Here is a 16,577-nt window from a genome sequence, read left to right as displayed (position 1 = left end):
TCTCTCTCTCTCTCTCTCTCTCTCTCTCTCTCTCTTTCTCTCTCTCTTTCTTTCTTTCAATTTATTTAGTTTGGACACAACAAGAGGGCATAGGATTCCACTACAGACAGTTGTAAGCCACCATGTGGCTGCTGGGAATTGAACTCAGGACCTCTGGTAGAGCAGTGAGTGCTCTTAACCACTGAGCCATTTCTCCAGCCCCTCTCCCTCCTTTTCTTATGCCTTACCTTTTGCTTACCTATTGGGGTTCCAGATCTGGGTGGCTGGGGGTTCTGACTCACCAGATTGTCCCTGGCTGGCAGGGGCCGAGCGAGGCCTGCTTTACGAGGATGTGCACCGTGCTGGAGCACCGCGTGAGGCTGAGGACCTAGGCTGGAGCTCCAGCGAGTTCGAGAGCTACAGCGAGGACTCTGGGGAGGAGACCAAACCAGAGGCTGAGCCCGCTAAGCACCGAGGGTCCTTCCAGCCCAAGGTGAGGAGCTTAGGGAACATTTCTCAAAGTCTGGGCACCCAGACTCTTTCAGGAAGGGATATGGGTGTTGAGGGCCAGGAAGAAGACCCCCATCTGGGGACCATCCTTTTCCAATAATATAGAATGAATGGTCAGTTTTCAATAACATAGAGTGAGTGATCAATAAGATCACTGGGTTATCCTGAGTCAGGAAACAACCTGGGACCTGTTGTTTGGCCATGGAGGACCTGGACTGGAGACCGGGGCTCCCCCTGCCTCCTGCAGTTCTAGTGTCTACATCAGTTGCTCATGATGTTCATGGGCGCAGGCTGGTTTTCAGAATTCTTCTCAACCCAGTGGTCCACAAAGCCCAGCCAAATGGGTACAGCTGATCGTTGGCTCATTCAGCAAGGCTTTACTGCCCAACCAGGTCCATCCTCAGACCCACACAATGCCATTTGCCCTGGGGAGTGGGCAGGTGATGGTGGTGTGTGAACAGAGGACTGTATCCGAGCTGCTCTGGCCAGGCCTGTGCTTTCTGGCTCTCTTTACGTCATGCAGCCTTTCTCCTGTCAGTTACATGAGGAGCCGCTTGGCTGGAGATCTGCTTCTCCTGCTCCACATGGAGACTGAGATTCTGCAGGCAAAGCTTAACGGTCCTGCCTGACCAGAGGTGACCAGCTGGCTCCCTTTAGACATGAGGAGTGGGGCACAGGCTGGTAGGGCTTAGTGGCTAGCTCCAGCTGCAGCCACAGACTTCCTGGGAAGGCTTACAGTAGTCCTGCCTGTTCCTAAGTTTCAGGAGCCCCTGGGGAGAGGTATGCTGGCTAGCATAGTTTAGAAAGTCTTTACTCAGCCTTGTGGTGAGTAAGCCCAACTGTCGGGACCCAAGACTTTTCAGGATAGGCCACTGGAAGGGCCTTAATGCTCACCAACCATGAAGTAGAGTTCTTAAGACCCTGTTGAGCAACATCTTAAGTCATAGGTGGGATGCTGTGAGACCAAGAAGGCCTGACCCAGGCTTAGCGGACCTTTATGGTCTAGGAGGAGATACTTGGTGAGGCTCAGTGGTCGAGTGCTTACCTAGTGTGCACAAGGCTCTGACCCTCAGCACCTCATAAACCGAGTCTGGTGATGTACACCTATAATCCCAGCACTAGGCTTGTGAAGGCAAGAGGATCAGAGGTTCAAGACTTGTTATCTGCTGCTTAGAAGTCTGAGGCCAACCAGGGCTATAACTCTATCTTTAGAGAGAGAGAGAGAGAGAGAGAGAGAGAGAGAGAGAGAGAGAGAGAGAGAGAGAAAGAAAGAATACCTTTTTGTGAGTCCTGCCCAGCAGCATGCCTGCCGCGTGGGGGGACCACTGGGACAAGCCTGAGGATTTGCAAAGCCAGGTCAGAGTTGGCGGAGGCCCTTGTAGCCTAAGAAGATGCCCTGGTGCCTGCAGGCTGGAGAGACAGCCCAGGCAGGCCCGTGACTGTTTCCTGTCTTCAGAGGAGTGTCATATGCTCCCTTAGAGAAGACATGCTGTACCACAGGCTCCCCAACTCACTAAGTCACTTCTCCATAGAGATCGGGGTATGTCACACTGCTGCTCAGGATGGTGACATGGAGATTCATGCTTTAGGCATGCTGTGGTCCTTCCCCATCACCCAGGGCCAGGCCACTCCCCTCCTCACCCCCTCTCCTTCCTTCCTTCTTTGTTTTTTTGAGACAGGATTTCTCTATGTAGATTAGCCTGGCCTTGAACTCAGAGATCCACCTGCCTCTGCCCCCTAGTGAGGGGATTAAAGGCCTGGGCACCACTATACCCGGCTGCCTCCTACCTTCTTGCTGGGGACCTGAGAGGGACCTGCGGGAACCTTCAGAGGTAGAGATGGCAGACTTGTGCTACCCAACAGCAAGCTTTAGCCTTAGAGAGCTGGTTGACGTCACAGATGCCAGAGACTTTCCTCCCAGGGACCCTGAATCAGTTTGCCTTTTAACTCTCTGACTTAAGGGGGTACAAATGGCCCACACAGCTTTAAGGAGCGCTGGAGTGGGCTCCTCCTCCTTGATCTCTGGCTTATTGGGAACTTACACCCCTTAAGAAACTCACATTGGGGTAGGGGTTGGGTGGGGCTTCACACTCTTCCTCAGCAATGTCCCACAGTGCAGTTCTAGGGATGGTTAACAGGAGGGCCTTTTCTCTCTTCATCTGCTAAGGCCCGTGTGCTCCCTCATGGCAGATGGGAAGGCATGTGTGGCTTTTCCTCCCTGCCCTCTCTGCCTAAGGATACTGCTAAACACTGCCTGCAGGGCTTTCCTCTCCAGAGCTGCTGGGGTCCCCACTCTCTGCCTGGCATTGCAGCCATTGCGTGTTTCGGGGCCACTGTTGCTTGCATGTATGTGCTGCGTGTGCCGTGGGTGCTGCAGGGCTCTGGGTGGCAGGCATCTGGGGAAGCATTTTATCCCGTTCTTGGAGTCTGACTAGAACCCCGGCTCCAAGCTAGCTAGTGGAGTTCCTACCTCAAGATTCCCGGGCCAATCAAAAAATTGATCAAAGGGTCTCAAAAGGAGCTTAGAAGCCACTGTCTCTGGCGTGAGCATCTGCCTCGAGCTTTTTTGACCCCCAAGTGGCTGTCTTATTGGCCACTATGGTAAACAGATAACGCTGGGTGTGAAGTGGGCTGCAAAGAGACCCTCTGTCTCTGCCTGCGACCTCTGTATAAGGAATCGTTGTGACCCAGCTAGGGCCTCCTGGGAAGGGAGGGCTCATCATTGAAACACCCATGCTGGCCTCATGTCCCATTCTGCTCTGTTCTGCTCAGCTCAGCTAATGACCTGGGCTCTAATGCTTCCCTATTCGTTTGGCTCTCCGAGTGGCTCTCCGCACCTTAGAGAGATGAGGAGCCAGAGGCCAAGGGACTTGATGGTTTCGCTCTGTACTTGAGTAGGGCTCAGGATAGAGCCCATCCTGCCCAGTGTGCTGGGGGTGAGCGGGCAGTGTTGCTGACAGGAACAGTTTCATTTATGAGTGATGCTCTGAGAGGTTAGGTGACATGGCCACACAACAGAGCCGGTGAATGGCAAGGCCAAGACTCGGCTTTATGTATTGGTAAGAAGACCTTATCCCTCTGTCTGTCTGCCATCCAGTCATCCCTCCTCCAGCCATTGACCCATCCATCCATTTAATACATACAGAGGCTGTACTAACAGATGCCATGCTATGTATCATCCAAAGATCACAGCTTTGACTCGTTACTAAGCACTGGGCTCTACCTGGGGCATCCGGAGATACGTGTGCATCTCAGCCATGCACACAGCTAGATGTTCAGAACTTCTCATGCTTCCTTTACCATTGAGGACGTCTGCAACCTCAGAGAGGTCCAAAGACTTCCCTGGCTTGTATGAGAAGCCAAGACTAGTGTGTTGCCTGCAGAGTCCCTGCTCCGACTTTCTGTAAGTTTGTCTGCCCAGAAGTGGACCCTGTCTCTGTCATCTGTGTGCTTCATCAGAATGCCCTGTGGCTCACACGGGCCATGTATTTAAATGTCTGCTTCTCTGTCTAGTCATTCTCCACACAGCATGTAACCCAGTCACCCACCGTTCATGCTTCCATGCTGTGGCCCGTCCCCTTTCCCTCCCCTTCTTTCCTTTCTTCCCTTCCTTTCTCTCCCCACCTCCCCCAGCTTCCACACACTCACCCTCTCCTCCAGGGAGAATGGAGGGGTCAGCTTGGGCTAGCTTGTCTGCATTACAAATCCATGTTGAATGGTGTTACTTTGGTAGCACCTGGCTGGCCAGGGTGAGGGTTTTCACACTGTGGAGACACCAAGACACAGGGCTTGTATCCCCAAGAGCCAGTTGGTAAGTATTTCTTAGCTCCAGATGGCTATCCATCATCCATTTGCCCAGCTGTAGCTATCCACCCAAGTGTAGACAGTTGCTCATTTATTTGCCCATCCATCCGTCCGTCCGTCCATCCATCCATCCATCCATCCATCCATCCATCCATCCTCCCACCCACTCACTCACCCATCCATTCACTCACCCACTCATCCATTCATCTGTCTGTCTATCCATCCATCTACCCACCCACCCGTCCATCCATCTATCTATTGATCCATCCATCCGTCTGTCCATCAGTTCATCCATCTGTCCTTGCACACATCCCTCTGTCTCTATGCTGTCCACTCCTCAGTCCAGTCATCCTGTAACCACATATCTCTTTCTCTAGGCATTTGTCCACATAACTGTTCATTGTCCCTACCCTGTCACTCAGCCCACTCATCCCCTGTCAGCCATCCATCTCACAAGCTCTTACGCTATAAGGCCATCATCAGGCCTGGGGTATCTAAGAATTGTTTCCCTCTCACCAAGTAAGGGGGGTATGGGCTCACTTCCCTGCCCACTCTGCTGCCCAGCATCTGGGATTCCCTGCAGCAGAGACCCAGTTTCAGCTGCCTGGCATGCTGGGCTGAACGCCATAGGTGCCGATTCCAGCTGGACGCACCCAGACTGCTATCCCTTCCGCCTGCCCCGATTGTCTGTCTGCCACGTGACCTGAGTCTCCTTTTCCCCTGTTGTCTGTGTTTTGTCTCCTCGCTGTCCCGCCTGCTCTTCTCGCCTGCTCTCCTTCTGCCTGGCCGCTTGGGGCCCCAGCTTTCTCCAGACCTGACTAGGCTAAAGGAGAGATACGTCAGGACTAAGAGAGACATCTTGGCTTTGAGAGTTGGGGGTAGAGACATGCAGGAGCTGAAACTCAAGTGCGATTGTAAGGTACTGTCCGTCTGTCCGTCCCTTGTAAGGTACTGTCCATCCCTTGTAAGGAAGGTACTGTCTGTCCCTTGCTCTTGGCCCCAGGGGGCCACTCTGCTGGGCCACGGAGGAGGGTGGTATGAGTCTGGGGAATCTGCTCTTGGTATGTGTCACCTGGTTATCCTTCACATCTGCACTGCAGAAGGGCAAAGCCATGAGCCAGATGTTTCTGCCACTTCCTTGTTTTTTTGCGTAGACACATCCTCTGCCCTGCCCCACACCCACCAGAGGGGTGCCAATGAGCCCCAAGAATGCCTGGTGGCACTGTACTAAGACCCCCCAGAATGACCTGGGGTTCTCTCTTCCTCTCTCTTTTTAATTCAGGTTCCTAGCCAGAACCAGGTAGCCACACACCTGTAATTCTAGTACTTGGGAGGCTAAGGCAGGAGGATTGGGAATTCAAGACCAGCTTGGGCTACATAATAGGACTAGGTTTCTGGGTACTCGGTTGGCAACAGTAGCTAGCCTTAATTGAGTGAGCACCACACAACATGAGCCTTGGAGCCTTATGGATCTGGGTTCGATCCCAGCCTCACTACCTCCTCCCTGAGTGGCCCTGGACAGCAGACCCCTTGGCTTCTCTGGGTCTGCATTTCTCTGCCCTCAGTAGCAGCAGCCCCAGGGTGGATGCTGGACTGTATGGCGAAGCCCGTAAGGTACTTGGTGACATTTGGCTCTATGAGCTTAGTGATGGTGGCCCCAGTTACTGTCCCCAGGGAATCCAGGGATGGCTGCCTTTTTATCATGATTTTGTATAAGGAAAGTAGGTAGTGGCTAGCGGTCACCCCAGCAGTCAGCAGCAGAACTGGGCTCTAGTCTGGGCATGCCAGGCTCTGATGCTGTCTGTCCTACAGTTCAGCCTGCATCAGAACCAGGACCAGCAACAGGAGGGCGAGGGACCCCAGCAGACACTGCTGGAGGTCGCAACCAAAGAAGGGAGCAGGGAGGGGAAGCCAGGAGCCCATGGAGGCTTGCACTGTGTGGAAGGGCGCACGTGCCAGGCTCAGGGGACCTTTTGGGGTGTTCATCTGCTGTTGCTCTTTGCTCAGAAAAATGCCAAGTGGAAGGGCTCTGATGACTCCCCAAGGCCCCTTGAAGGATTCTGAGGTTAGACCCATTGATGGCTCCATTTAGAGATGTAACCACCATAGTCAATTGTGCCTCAGAAGAGAGGCAGTTTTTGGGGTTGATGTATGTTCCTTCATTAGATTTTCATAGGTGCTTATGATTCTCCCTCTCAAGAGAACAAAAATCATGACATTGGACACAGGGAGGGGTGGGGACCTGCTTCCCCTTTCCCCTGTTTCCTGAAAGCCTGTCCTGTTCCTAAAAAGCCACTACTCTGTGTTGGTCTCCAGCCTCAGCCCCTCCCACACCCTCTCAGCAATCCTCCCTCAGATACTCAGCTCCTCCCAGACCCTCTCAGCAATCCTCCCTCAGACACTCAACTCCTCCCAGACCCTCTCAGCAATCCTCCCTCAGACACTCAGCTCCTCCCAGACCCTCTCAGCAATCCTCCCTCAGACACTCAGCTCCTCCTAGACCCTCTCAGCAATCCTCCCTCAGACTCTAAGCCCCTCCCAGCCACTCTCAGCTCCCTCCTGACCCTCAGGCTCTCTATGTCCCCAGGTTCTCAGACGCATAGGCTCTCAGTCTCCCCAGGTTCTTAGCTTCCCACCAGGTTCTCAGCCCCCAGACTCTTAGAACCCACCCCAACCCTCAGCCTCTAGGCTCTCAGTACCCCCAGGCTCTCAGTACCCCCAGGCTCTCAGTACCCCCAGGCTCTTAGTAACCCCAGGCTCTCAGTACTCCCAGGCTCTTAGTAACCCCAGGCTCTCAGTACCCCCAGGCTCTCAGTCCATCCTCACTCAGACCCCATGAAGGGACGTGCGTAGCTCCCTTCAGCTCCAACAGCCAAAGAGCTGCTGGATGTAGCCGTGAGAGCCCTGAACCCAGGGGAACCCTGTCTCCCAGATCGGCCTCCTCATCCTTATCAGAATCTGAGGAATGAGAAGGTTTCCTGGAACATCCACGCCATGGCTGTGTGGCTCTTCCCACTAACAGTGAAATGGAATCGAAATTTCTAATTCTTAGTCACATGGCAGGCACGTCCAGAGTGCCCATTAGTCACACATGGGCCCCATATTGGACAGGGCAGATAGGGTGTTCACCCCTGATGGACATCATAGTGACTAATGCTGCTGGTTGGGGCAAAGGGACAGATGTTTCCGGTCAGGTCCGGGTCCTGGTGGCGGGGTATCGGGGTATCCGCTTCCCACTCTGAGCAACCACTCTCTTCCCTCAAGACCTGCTTGACTGGCTTTATTGACAGCACCAGGATGTGGCTTCTGCATCTTGGGGCCTCAGTGTTCCCTCTCTGTGGGCAGAGGCTCAGAAAGGAACATGGCTGTTGGGGAAGAGGGGCGGGGCTTCTCTTCTGGCTCAGCAGATGAATCAATGGGACAGAACTTAGGGGGCAGGTCAGCCTTAGCGACCTTCCCAGATCTGTTCACTCTCTGCTCACCTGGGAGGGTGGCTTGTGCTCTTTTGTCCGAGATTCAGAGAGATAGAGTGACCTGTCCATTTGCCGAGGAGTGTCAGAGTTGGGATTTGAACCCAGACCTTGTCTTTTCCCCGTCCTGCCACCTCCTTAAGTAGAGGGAAGAGGTTATGCCCTTTCCTGCCCACAGAGGGACCCTGGGGCATGGGTACATCTCCCTCCCTGCCACTCCTGGTTTCTGCTGATCACCCATCAGGTGAGGGATGGATAGAAGAAGGCTGACTGGTTCTGATGTCTGTACTGAGGTCTCTTAGATACAGGCATACCGGCTCCCCTCAGCCTCTGACGAGCTGCCTCTGCCTTTGCCCAGATGACTCAGCTCATGAAGGCCGCCAAGAGCGGGACCAGGGATGGGCTGGAGAAGACCCGGATGGCTGTCATGCGAAAAGTCTCCTTTCTGCATAGGAAAGATGTCCTCGGTGAGCAGGGGCAGCCCTCAGCAGTGTGCTGGGGGTGGGGTACACTGGGGGTGATACTGTTGGTGTCTGGCCTCTTTGGAACTGAACCCCAAATGTCTGGGTCAGTCCCAGCTTGCTTGCCACACCTCTGACCAGCATGGTTGGTTTCTTCTGTGAACCTTGGGGCTCCCCTTCAGTGTGTGGCCTTTCCTGTCAGTGTGTGGCCCAGGCTGTTGCCCTCCTGTCTCCTGGTTCATGTGACGTTTTCTAGAACATTCTTTGTCCATCTTCCTCTCACTGGTACTTATTGAATACCTCCCAAACACCATCTTCAGTGACTCTAACAGCATTTCTTCCTGGGGCTCCGGGTGCAGCGGGGAGCTGATATAGAAATAGGGAATGGTGGCTCATGAGATGTTGGAGAGCTGATGTCAATGTTTGTGAAGTGTCTTGGGGGCAGGAGTATCACATGGCAACATGCAGATGAGGGGACAGGTACAGAGAGGTCGTAGACTTTCCTGAGGACACACAGGCATGGGGGTGGAGATCAGGGTAGCTCTATGAGCCCAGCTGGATGCTTGCTCTTGACCTTAAAGACATCAGAGAGTCACCCAGATTTTAGACAGAAGTGTCCCGTGGTTGGATGTGGTCAATTGACCATTTATTCATTCAACAAGCTGTCTACTGTGGGCTGTTATGAATAGGAGCCCACAGTCCTGAGATATGTCTGTGGGCAAAGTGGTTAGGGATTCTGCCCCGGCTTCTGGCAAAGCCAGTGCTCTGGCCAGACGAGAGGTGAAGGCGTGAGAAACTGGGTAGGATGATGTCCAGTCACACTAGGCGCTCTGGGGATGGGGGAGGGATGGGAGAGGGGGAGTGGGGGGTGAGGGAGGGGCTGGGGAGGGAGCAGAGGAAGATGGGGAGTGTGTGCTGAGAGCCTGCAGTCCTCCGATGAGGTGCCATTTCACCCTCTGGGGTGAGTCACGCGAGTAGTTGAGGGGAGGGTTGGTTGAGGAAATGACGGAGGTGGAAAGAGGGTCCTGTGTTGCCTCAGCTGCCCGGGCCTTCATGGCTTGCACAGGGCTCTGCAGGCACCCGCAAGGCTGGCAGCTCCTGCACCTGCCAGCCCAAGGCTTCACCTGGGGGCAGCTACTGGCAGGAGGTGAGGGATTCCTCTGCCCGAGTGCTTACCTCCCATTGTCTTGATTTTCTCCCTGCCCTGACCGCTCTTCCCAGAGAACCCAGTTTCCCCACCCCCCACTCCCACTGAAGTGTCCAAATCTTATTTTTGATTCCTACCAGGGCACTGATCCCCTCTTCCAGGTAGTGTTCAGACCGGGGCCCTCCACAGGTCTCCCAGCAAGATCCAGCACTCGGGATGTGCTGTCTTTGGTGACAACAGACAAGAGGACAAGGGGACAGAGATGTAGGGCAGTAGGTTAATGACTAGTCACGTCTGGGCAGAATTCTGAGGGTGCCAGTCCTTGGGCGGGAGGAGGCCTCATCCGGGGAGTGTCTGTTGCTGGACCGGCGCTCAGAAGGAACTGCCTCCAAGCTAGGGAGCACCAGTTGCGAGCCTCCAGTGTGAGCCTCCGATGTGAGCCTCCGGTGTGAGCCTCCAGTGTGAGCCTCCAGTGTGAGCCTCCAGTGTGAACCTCCGGTGTGAGCCTCTTGTTTTACTTTTCCTTCTTCATGCATTGGGTCTGACAGTGGTCCCTGTCTTCTGAGGCCATAGGAATGAGGACCATGTTGCACACAGAGTCCTGCACAGCAGGCATCGTTCTTGAGATCTGTCAGCCCTGGCAGCTTTTGGTGCCAGGATGGTATCATGCTGACTTGGGTCCCATCCAGTCTGTGACCTCGAGGCTGGGACCTCACCCAGTTCTCACAGAGGTAACACATAACACTGGCCGAACCGATCACCGCCCCACACAGTACAGTGCTAAGTGGGCTGGGCAGAGGCTGGGCATTTAGAGTTCTTTCCCCTACTACCTTTTGGGGTGAGCTGGCAGTAGACAGCCTGGAGTAGACAGGGAGTAGACAGCCCTGGAGCCTGGGGACTCTTTCTGGGACACCCTCCCCACTCCGCCCACTAGCCCTGGGTCTAAAATGACCCTCCCCCAGGGACGTTATTAATAGCTGGGCGGCTCAGATCACAGGCCAAGAATGTTACCCAGCAGCTCTTGGGGGAAGAGGAAGCCACGGAGCCGGCCACTGGGGTGGGTGCGCTATCATGCCCGAGGCAGTATGTGGGCCAGGCAGGAGGGCCTTTGCCACCCACACCCTCACCCCCACACGCTCATCCGCTGTCCGTCCTCCTCCTCCTCCTCTGTGTCCTGCTCAGGTAAGGGGCTGACTGTGTGAACCGCTTCTCCAGCAGCTGGGCTGGCTGTCACTTCTCGTTTTCTCTGTCTCTCACTTCCTGCCATCTGTGCCTGCCATGGGCTCTAGGGTCTCTGAATAGCAAGGGCTCATCACGCTGAGCCTCTCGTGGGGGGACTCAGAGCCTGCCCTTCTGCATCTTACTGGGCCTTCTTTTTCTCTTAGGAGCTTGGGCTGTTGTCTGGCTTTTTTCTTTTTTCTTACTATAGGCTAAGCCCAGCCACACTGGATGGGAGTCCCTGCCACACCCAGATGAGCCCGCTCCCTCTGGGCATCTTTGTATTTTTTTCAAAAATGGAAGTGCACAGCTGACGGTTTGATTCCTGTAGGGCTCTATTTTTTCGTCCCCTCTTTGGTGTCCAGATGAAAACTATTTTTAGTTCCCAGTGATGGAGACACGAGTGGTTCGTCCCTGCCTGGCCAGAGCAGGCGGGTCTCAGCAGAGCCAGTGGCCCCTTATTGTGGGCCCTGAAAGTTGGAGTTGGAACTGACCCACTTGGCTCAGGGGCAGCTGTTTCCAGATGTGACTGGGGCTTTCTGAGTGGTTCTTATCTCCCGGGGCCTGAGCAGAGCGTGCCATGCTGTCCGGTCCTCACCTTAGCTGTGCCATCTTCCCGTCTGTCCTTCCAGGTGACTCAGAAGAAGAGGATATGGGTCTCCTGGAAGTTGGTGTGACAGACATCAAACCTCCTGCACCAGAGCTGGGCCCCATGCCGGATGGCTTGAGTCCTCAGCAGGTCTGTGGGGAGGTCTGCAGGGGAGAGGCCCCCAGCCTAGTGCCTGGAGCTAAGCAAGTTAGAGACCGAGGGGAAGTGACTATGGAAGAGGGGTGGCTTTACTAGGGAACTGGACACCATGTTCCGTACCATGGCACTGGGGATGGTGAGGTCCGTTTGGGATGCTTAAGACACACTGACCCCATGACCATCTGAGCAGGTATGTCCCATGTGGCTCTGGGGCTCCTGTAGCCGTCAGGTCTCCTTCTTGCCTTTGGGACCCTTCACAAGTCAGGTACTAGTTCTGTTCCTCGGATCCCACACACTGACTGTACTCTCGGCCCGAGCAGGTAGTCCGGAGACACATTCTGGGCTCCATTGTGCAGAGCGAAGGCAGCTACGTGGAGTCACTGAAGCGGATACTCCAGGTGCAACCTCAGAGGACTCCTGGTCTCTGGGATGAGGGAAGGAAGGGCCCCGGAGGACACAGTTTATAAAGAACATTTAGGGATTGTCAGAGTTTTAAAGCAAAAAGCCAGTCCTGCTTCTTAGGAACAACAGGCCAAGTGGGGACAGCAGGCATTTCCAAGGCGTCTGTTTACAGGGAGAGCTGTATTCTGAAGTGAAATTGGGGATCTCAGAAATGAGAACACCAAGGCCATGTTCCCTTTTGCACCTGGAAGGGGCTGTGTCTTCCTGGTCATTCAGATAATCTTCAAAGCAAGGATGCAGGGGGATGCCCCCTCTTCCTCACACTGGGGTTCTCAGGGGATGTTAAAGCAAGTGTTTGAGTGACATGTATGTTACCCCTGGTTTGAGTCTCTGAGACCCGGACTCCCCAAGGATGCCAGTGTAAGGCCACCAGAGAAATGAACTGGTGTGGGGTCAGTTTTGCACCCATATGAAGGAGCACAGGCATCAGAAGAGGCGACTGGAGTGGGTACTCTAGCTTTGAGAGTTCAGGGAACTGTGGTGATCTGGGACCTTGCTGCTCAGTCACACAGATGGCTCTGAGTTTCCCTGCCAGCCGGCCTTGGCACCGAGCCGCCTACCCAGAGTCCTCACACACAGCTGGTGTAGAAGTGACCCTCTTGCTCTCAAACCAGCTTAACATAGACGTTCCGGGGGTTGTGGAGTGACGGAGATAAGGCAGGAATGTCACATTCTCGGAGAACCTTCTAGAAACTTCTACGAGGACCGCAGGATGCTTCTACCCGTGCCAGGAAGGCTCCACTGTGGGTGGGGTGGGGTGTCTGCCCAGTTCTTGGCCTGCCTTGTCTAGGTGGTCTTGAAGATGGCTGGTCTCATCCCTCCCCCCACCCATCCTGGCAGGATTACCGAAACCCACTAATGGAGATGGAACCGAAGGCGCTGAGTGCCCGCAAGTGTCAGGTGGTGTTCTTCCGAGTGAAGGAGATCCTACATTGTCACTCCATGTTCCAGATCGCCCTGTCCTCCCGCGTGGCCGAGTGGGACTCCACCGAGAAGATTGGAGACCTCTTTGTGGCCTCAGTAGGTGCTTCTACTTAGACTTAATGGCTCAACCTCCACCCCCACTTGGTTTGCCTCATCTGAATCGATGATGTCAGAGCCTCAGTCACTGTATCCTGCATGAGAGGTTAAGACACCTTGATGTCTCAGAAGAGGTGCCAGGCCAAGATAATATTGAAGCCAGGGTATGGTGGGCAGTACTGCCCGGAGCCCAGCCTCACGGTGGTCTGACAGGGTGCAGGTTCGTTTCTAAGTATGCCAGGCACGATCAGTGAGGGTTTGTATATGCTGGCCCAGGGTACATTCACAGCTCCAGGGCAAAGCCTTAGGATCTAGGGGGAAGAGTTCTGGATGGTGGTCCAGGAGTCCTGGTTCCAAAACGTCAGGCAAGTCTAAGGATGTCCCTGGAATGAGTGGTGTGCTGGATTCCTGCTTGTCAAATGGAATCCCTCAGACTTCAGACAGGGAGCTGGTGAGAAACGGCCAAGCCAGCTTTGCTTGGCTGTGAGCCTCTGGGTTCTGCTTCCGGAAAGGATGACAGTGTTCGGGAGAGCTTAGATGGGGCATCTCAGGTGGGTGTGTCCAGGGGGGCCATGCTGAGAGGTTGGCTGACGTCTACTTTCTGTAGTTTAGCTGTGGATGGATGGCTTGGGGACATTTCAGATCCTGGGCACAGTAAGGAAATAGAGCCCAGGCAGCACCCCTGCCCTCAGCTGCCTTCTCTCTCCAGTGGGTTCTGAGTTGCTGTAGACTCTCTGGCTTCTGTGACCTCGACGACCTTCCCAACTCGGAGCCCCCCCCCCCCCTCCCCTGAGCAGGGTGTCAGAGCGTGATAGGGTGGGCATGGCCGGTTCCTCTCCCCATGTTGATGTAGCCCCCCGCTTCCGTTTCTTACAGTTCTCCAAGTCCATGGTCTTAGACGTATACAGCGACTATGTGAACAACTTCACCAATGCCATGTCCATCATCAAGAAGGCCTGTCTCACCAAGCCCGCGTTTCTTGAGTTCCTCAAGGTAGCCTGGGGCCAAGTAGTCTTTGCTCCCTTGGGATGGACTTGGGGCGGTGCCTCACAAGAGAAGGGTCATTGTCTTACCAACTGTGGAGTCATGGCTGTGGGCTAGATTAAACCCCAGTTTCCAGGGCAAACCTGGCACACATGGTTCTGTGCGGTGGGTACCAGTGTTGGCCTGTCTCTCCACGGGCGGTGGCTTCCTTGTTTGTGAAATGACATGGGAATCTCCAGGTCTTGTGCTTCATCTGGGAACACAAGGTCTGAGGCTGTGGGAAGTTGCAGAACTCTTGATCAGCTGCAGCTAGGTTCCAATAATCTCCATGGCGGGGCGGGTGAGGAGCAGGGCTCTGCCTGCAGGGACCTGTGTCCAGAAGAGGACACGAGTAGGTGAAATGTTGGGCCTTTGGCTGAAGAGCCCTGTGCCCCAGTGAGGAGGACATGGACCGGGAGGGCTTTCTTACGGGGGAGTCATCTGACACGGGTCTTGGGGAGGAGACAGAGAGCTGTTTCCAGTGTAAATATTGACAAGGGTCAGAGGCAGGACTGAGGGGGCAGGCAAGGCTGGAAGAATTCTGGAGGCACAAGACAGAGCGTAAGGATGCTCCCGCAGGCACTGTGGTTTATTTTGGGCTCTTCTGGATCTTCAGGCCTTGGTGTGGTATTTAAGGTATTGAGGAGCCACCGAAGAGCTTCAAGCTGGGATAGAAAACATGGAGACTAGTGGGAAAGCCACGAGGTTGCCAGGGATATGGGCCAGGACCCACAGGACACATGCTGGTAGAACAAGCAAGCAGACACAAGGCAGGACAGGAAGACCCTCATGGCCACCCTCACCCCGGCTCAGGCCTCTGTTTGAATTTACACAGAGAGGATGATAATACTGGTTTCTTCTAGACGGCAGTGAACACAGTGTTGGGTTTTCCAGTTTTGCCTTTGGATGGGAAGCCTGTAGTGGCTGGTTTGGTCCCCTGAGGGTGTGGCTTACACAGGCGTATCCATGATGCGAACATCCCTGACCGTGGACCTGGAGCCCAAGGAGAGAGGGCCCTAGGATGAGGACTAGGTCTGGATCCTGGTGCTGGACTCTAGCTGTTGAAGCTTGACAAGTGACATAGCTTTGTCCCCACAGCGGCGGCAGGTGTGCAGTACGGACCGAGTCACCCTCTATGGGCTGATGGTGAAACCCGTTCAGAGATTTCCACAGTTCATCCTCCTGCTTCAGGTACTGCCTAGGGCTCCCCAAGGGTCAGGGGACAAGTATGGGTAAGAAGGCTAGGTGGATATTATCCATGGGGCATTCCTACGGCAGCCTGTTGTGCTCAATGGGATTAAAAAAGATTTATTTACAATTATGTGTATGGATGTGTGTCTGTGTGTGGGCTTCTGTGTGTAAATGCTGGTACCTTTGGAAGCCAGGGACGTTGGATCCATTAGTGCTAGAATTACAGACAGTTTTGAGCCACCAGAGACGGATGTTGAGAAACTGAAATTGGGTCCTCTGTAAGAGCTGGAAGGTCTCACAAGTGCTGAGCCATCTCTCTAGCCAGTAGGCGTGTGTGTGTGTGTGTGTGTGTGTGTGTGTGTGTGCATGTGTGTATATGTGTATGTGTGGATGCATATGTGTGTGTATGTGTGTATATGCGCACGTGTGTATGTGTGTATGTATGTGTGTGTATGTGTGCATGCGTGTGTGTATGTGTGTATGTGCGCATGTGAGCATGTGTGTATGTATGTGTGTGTATGTGCGCATGCATGTGTGTATGTGTGGATATATATGTGTGTGTGTATGTGCACACGTGTGCATGTGTGTATGTGCGCATGTGTGGATGCATATGTGTGTGCATGTGTGTATGTGTGTGTATGTGTGTGGATGCATATGTGTGTGGATGTGTGTATGTGTGCACGTGTGCATGAGTGTATGTATGTGTGTGTATGTGCGTACACTCTGTTGCATGTTTTATTATGCTTATGTGCATGTTCTCTCTGGCTCTGGCAGGACATGCTGAAGAACACTCCCAGGGGCCACCCTGACAGGCTGTCGCTGCAGCTAGCCCTCACGGAGCTGGAGACGCTGGCTGAGAAGCTGAATGAACAGAAGCGGCTGGCCGACCAGGTGGCTGAGATCCAGCAGCTGACCAAGAGTGTCAGTGACCGCAGCAGCCTCAACAAGGTGGGTGTGCATCACCTGTGGCTTCTGCAGCTGTGTGTCACCTGTGACTTCTGCAGCTGTGTGTCACCTGTGACTTCTGCAGCTGTGTGTCAGCTGTCACTTCTGCAACTGTGTGTCACCTGTGACTTCTGCAGCTGTGTGTCAGCTGTGACTTCTGCAGCTGTGTGTCACCTGTGACTTCTGCAGCTGTGTGTCACCTGTCACTTTTGCAGCTGTATGTCACCTGTCACTTCTGCAGCTTGCCTGGGGTTCCTCACTAGGGAGTGTTCTATGAGGGAAGAATATAAATATATATATGGACAGCATCTTGTTAAAGCCATCTGTAACCTTGTGTGTTTACACTTGTCCACTTGTTTCCAGACATAATGACTCTGAGACTTAGTATTTCACTGCCTAGGGCAAAAGCTTTGCTTATTTCCTGACTAGTTCATATCTTAATTACCTATTTATTCTATTCTAAGTCATGTGGTGTGGCTGGTTACCTGGTCCTCAGTTCACACGACCATATTCTTCTGTGTCTGGGGCGAATGTCCTGCCTGACTATCTCCTACAGTCCTCTCTTGTCTCCCTCTCCCTCTCCCTCTCCCTCTCCCTCT

General features: G+C 53.9%; 1 protein-coding gene across 5 annotated transcripts in view; it reads left to right on the top strand.

Moving 5' to 3' along the window:
- Arhgef10l (Rho guanine nucleotide exchange factor 10 like) overlaps positions 1-16,577 on the top strand; it is a 146,795-nt gene that overhangs the window by 68,831 nt on the left and 61,387 nt on the right. For 3 of the 5 annotated variants that reach the window (XM_028753940.1, XM_028753941.1, XM_028753939.1), the window contains 8 exons: positions 303-472; positions 8,122-8,230; positions 11,222-11,328; positions 11,658-11,735; positions 12,640-12,819; positions 13,696-13,812; positions 14,941-15,033; positions 15,808-15,981. In XM_028753940.1, coding sequence (XP_028609773.1) covers positions 303-472; positions 8,122-8,230; positions 11,222-11,328; positions 11,658-11,735; positions 12,640-12,819; positions 13,696-13,812; positions 14,941-15,033; positions 15,808-15,981 — 1,028 coding nt within the window. Of the gene's footprint in view, positions 1-302; positions 473-8,121; positions 8,231-10,375; positions 10,554-11,221; positions 11,329-11,657; positions 11,736-12,639; positions 12,820-13,695; positions 13,813-14,940; positions 15,034-15,807; positions 15,982-16,577 lie in introns of those variants that run through there. The other 2 variants (XM_028753943.1, XM_028753942.1) reach the window with 1 other exon arrangement.

The sequence above is a fragment of the Grammomys surdaster genome, unplaced genomic scaffold (genome assembly GCF_004785775.1).
Source record: "Grammomys surdaster isolate TR1022 unplaced genomic scaffold, NIH_TR_1.0 125977, whole genome shotgun sequence".
NCBI lineage: Eukaryota > Metazoa > Chordata > Mammalia > Rodentia > Muridae > Grammomys > Grammomys surdaster.
This window is presented reverse-complemented; position numbering and strand designations above follow the sequence as displayed.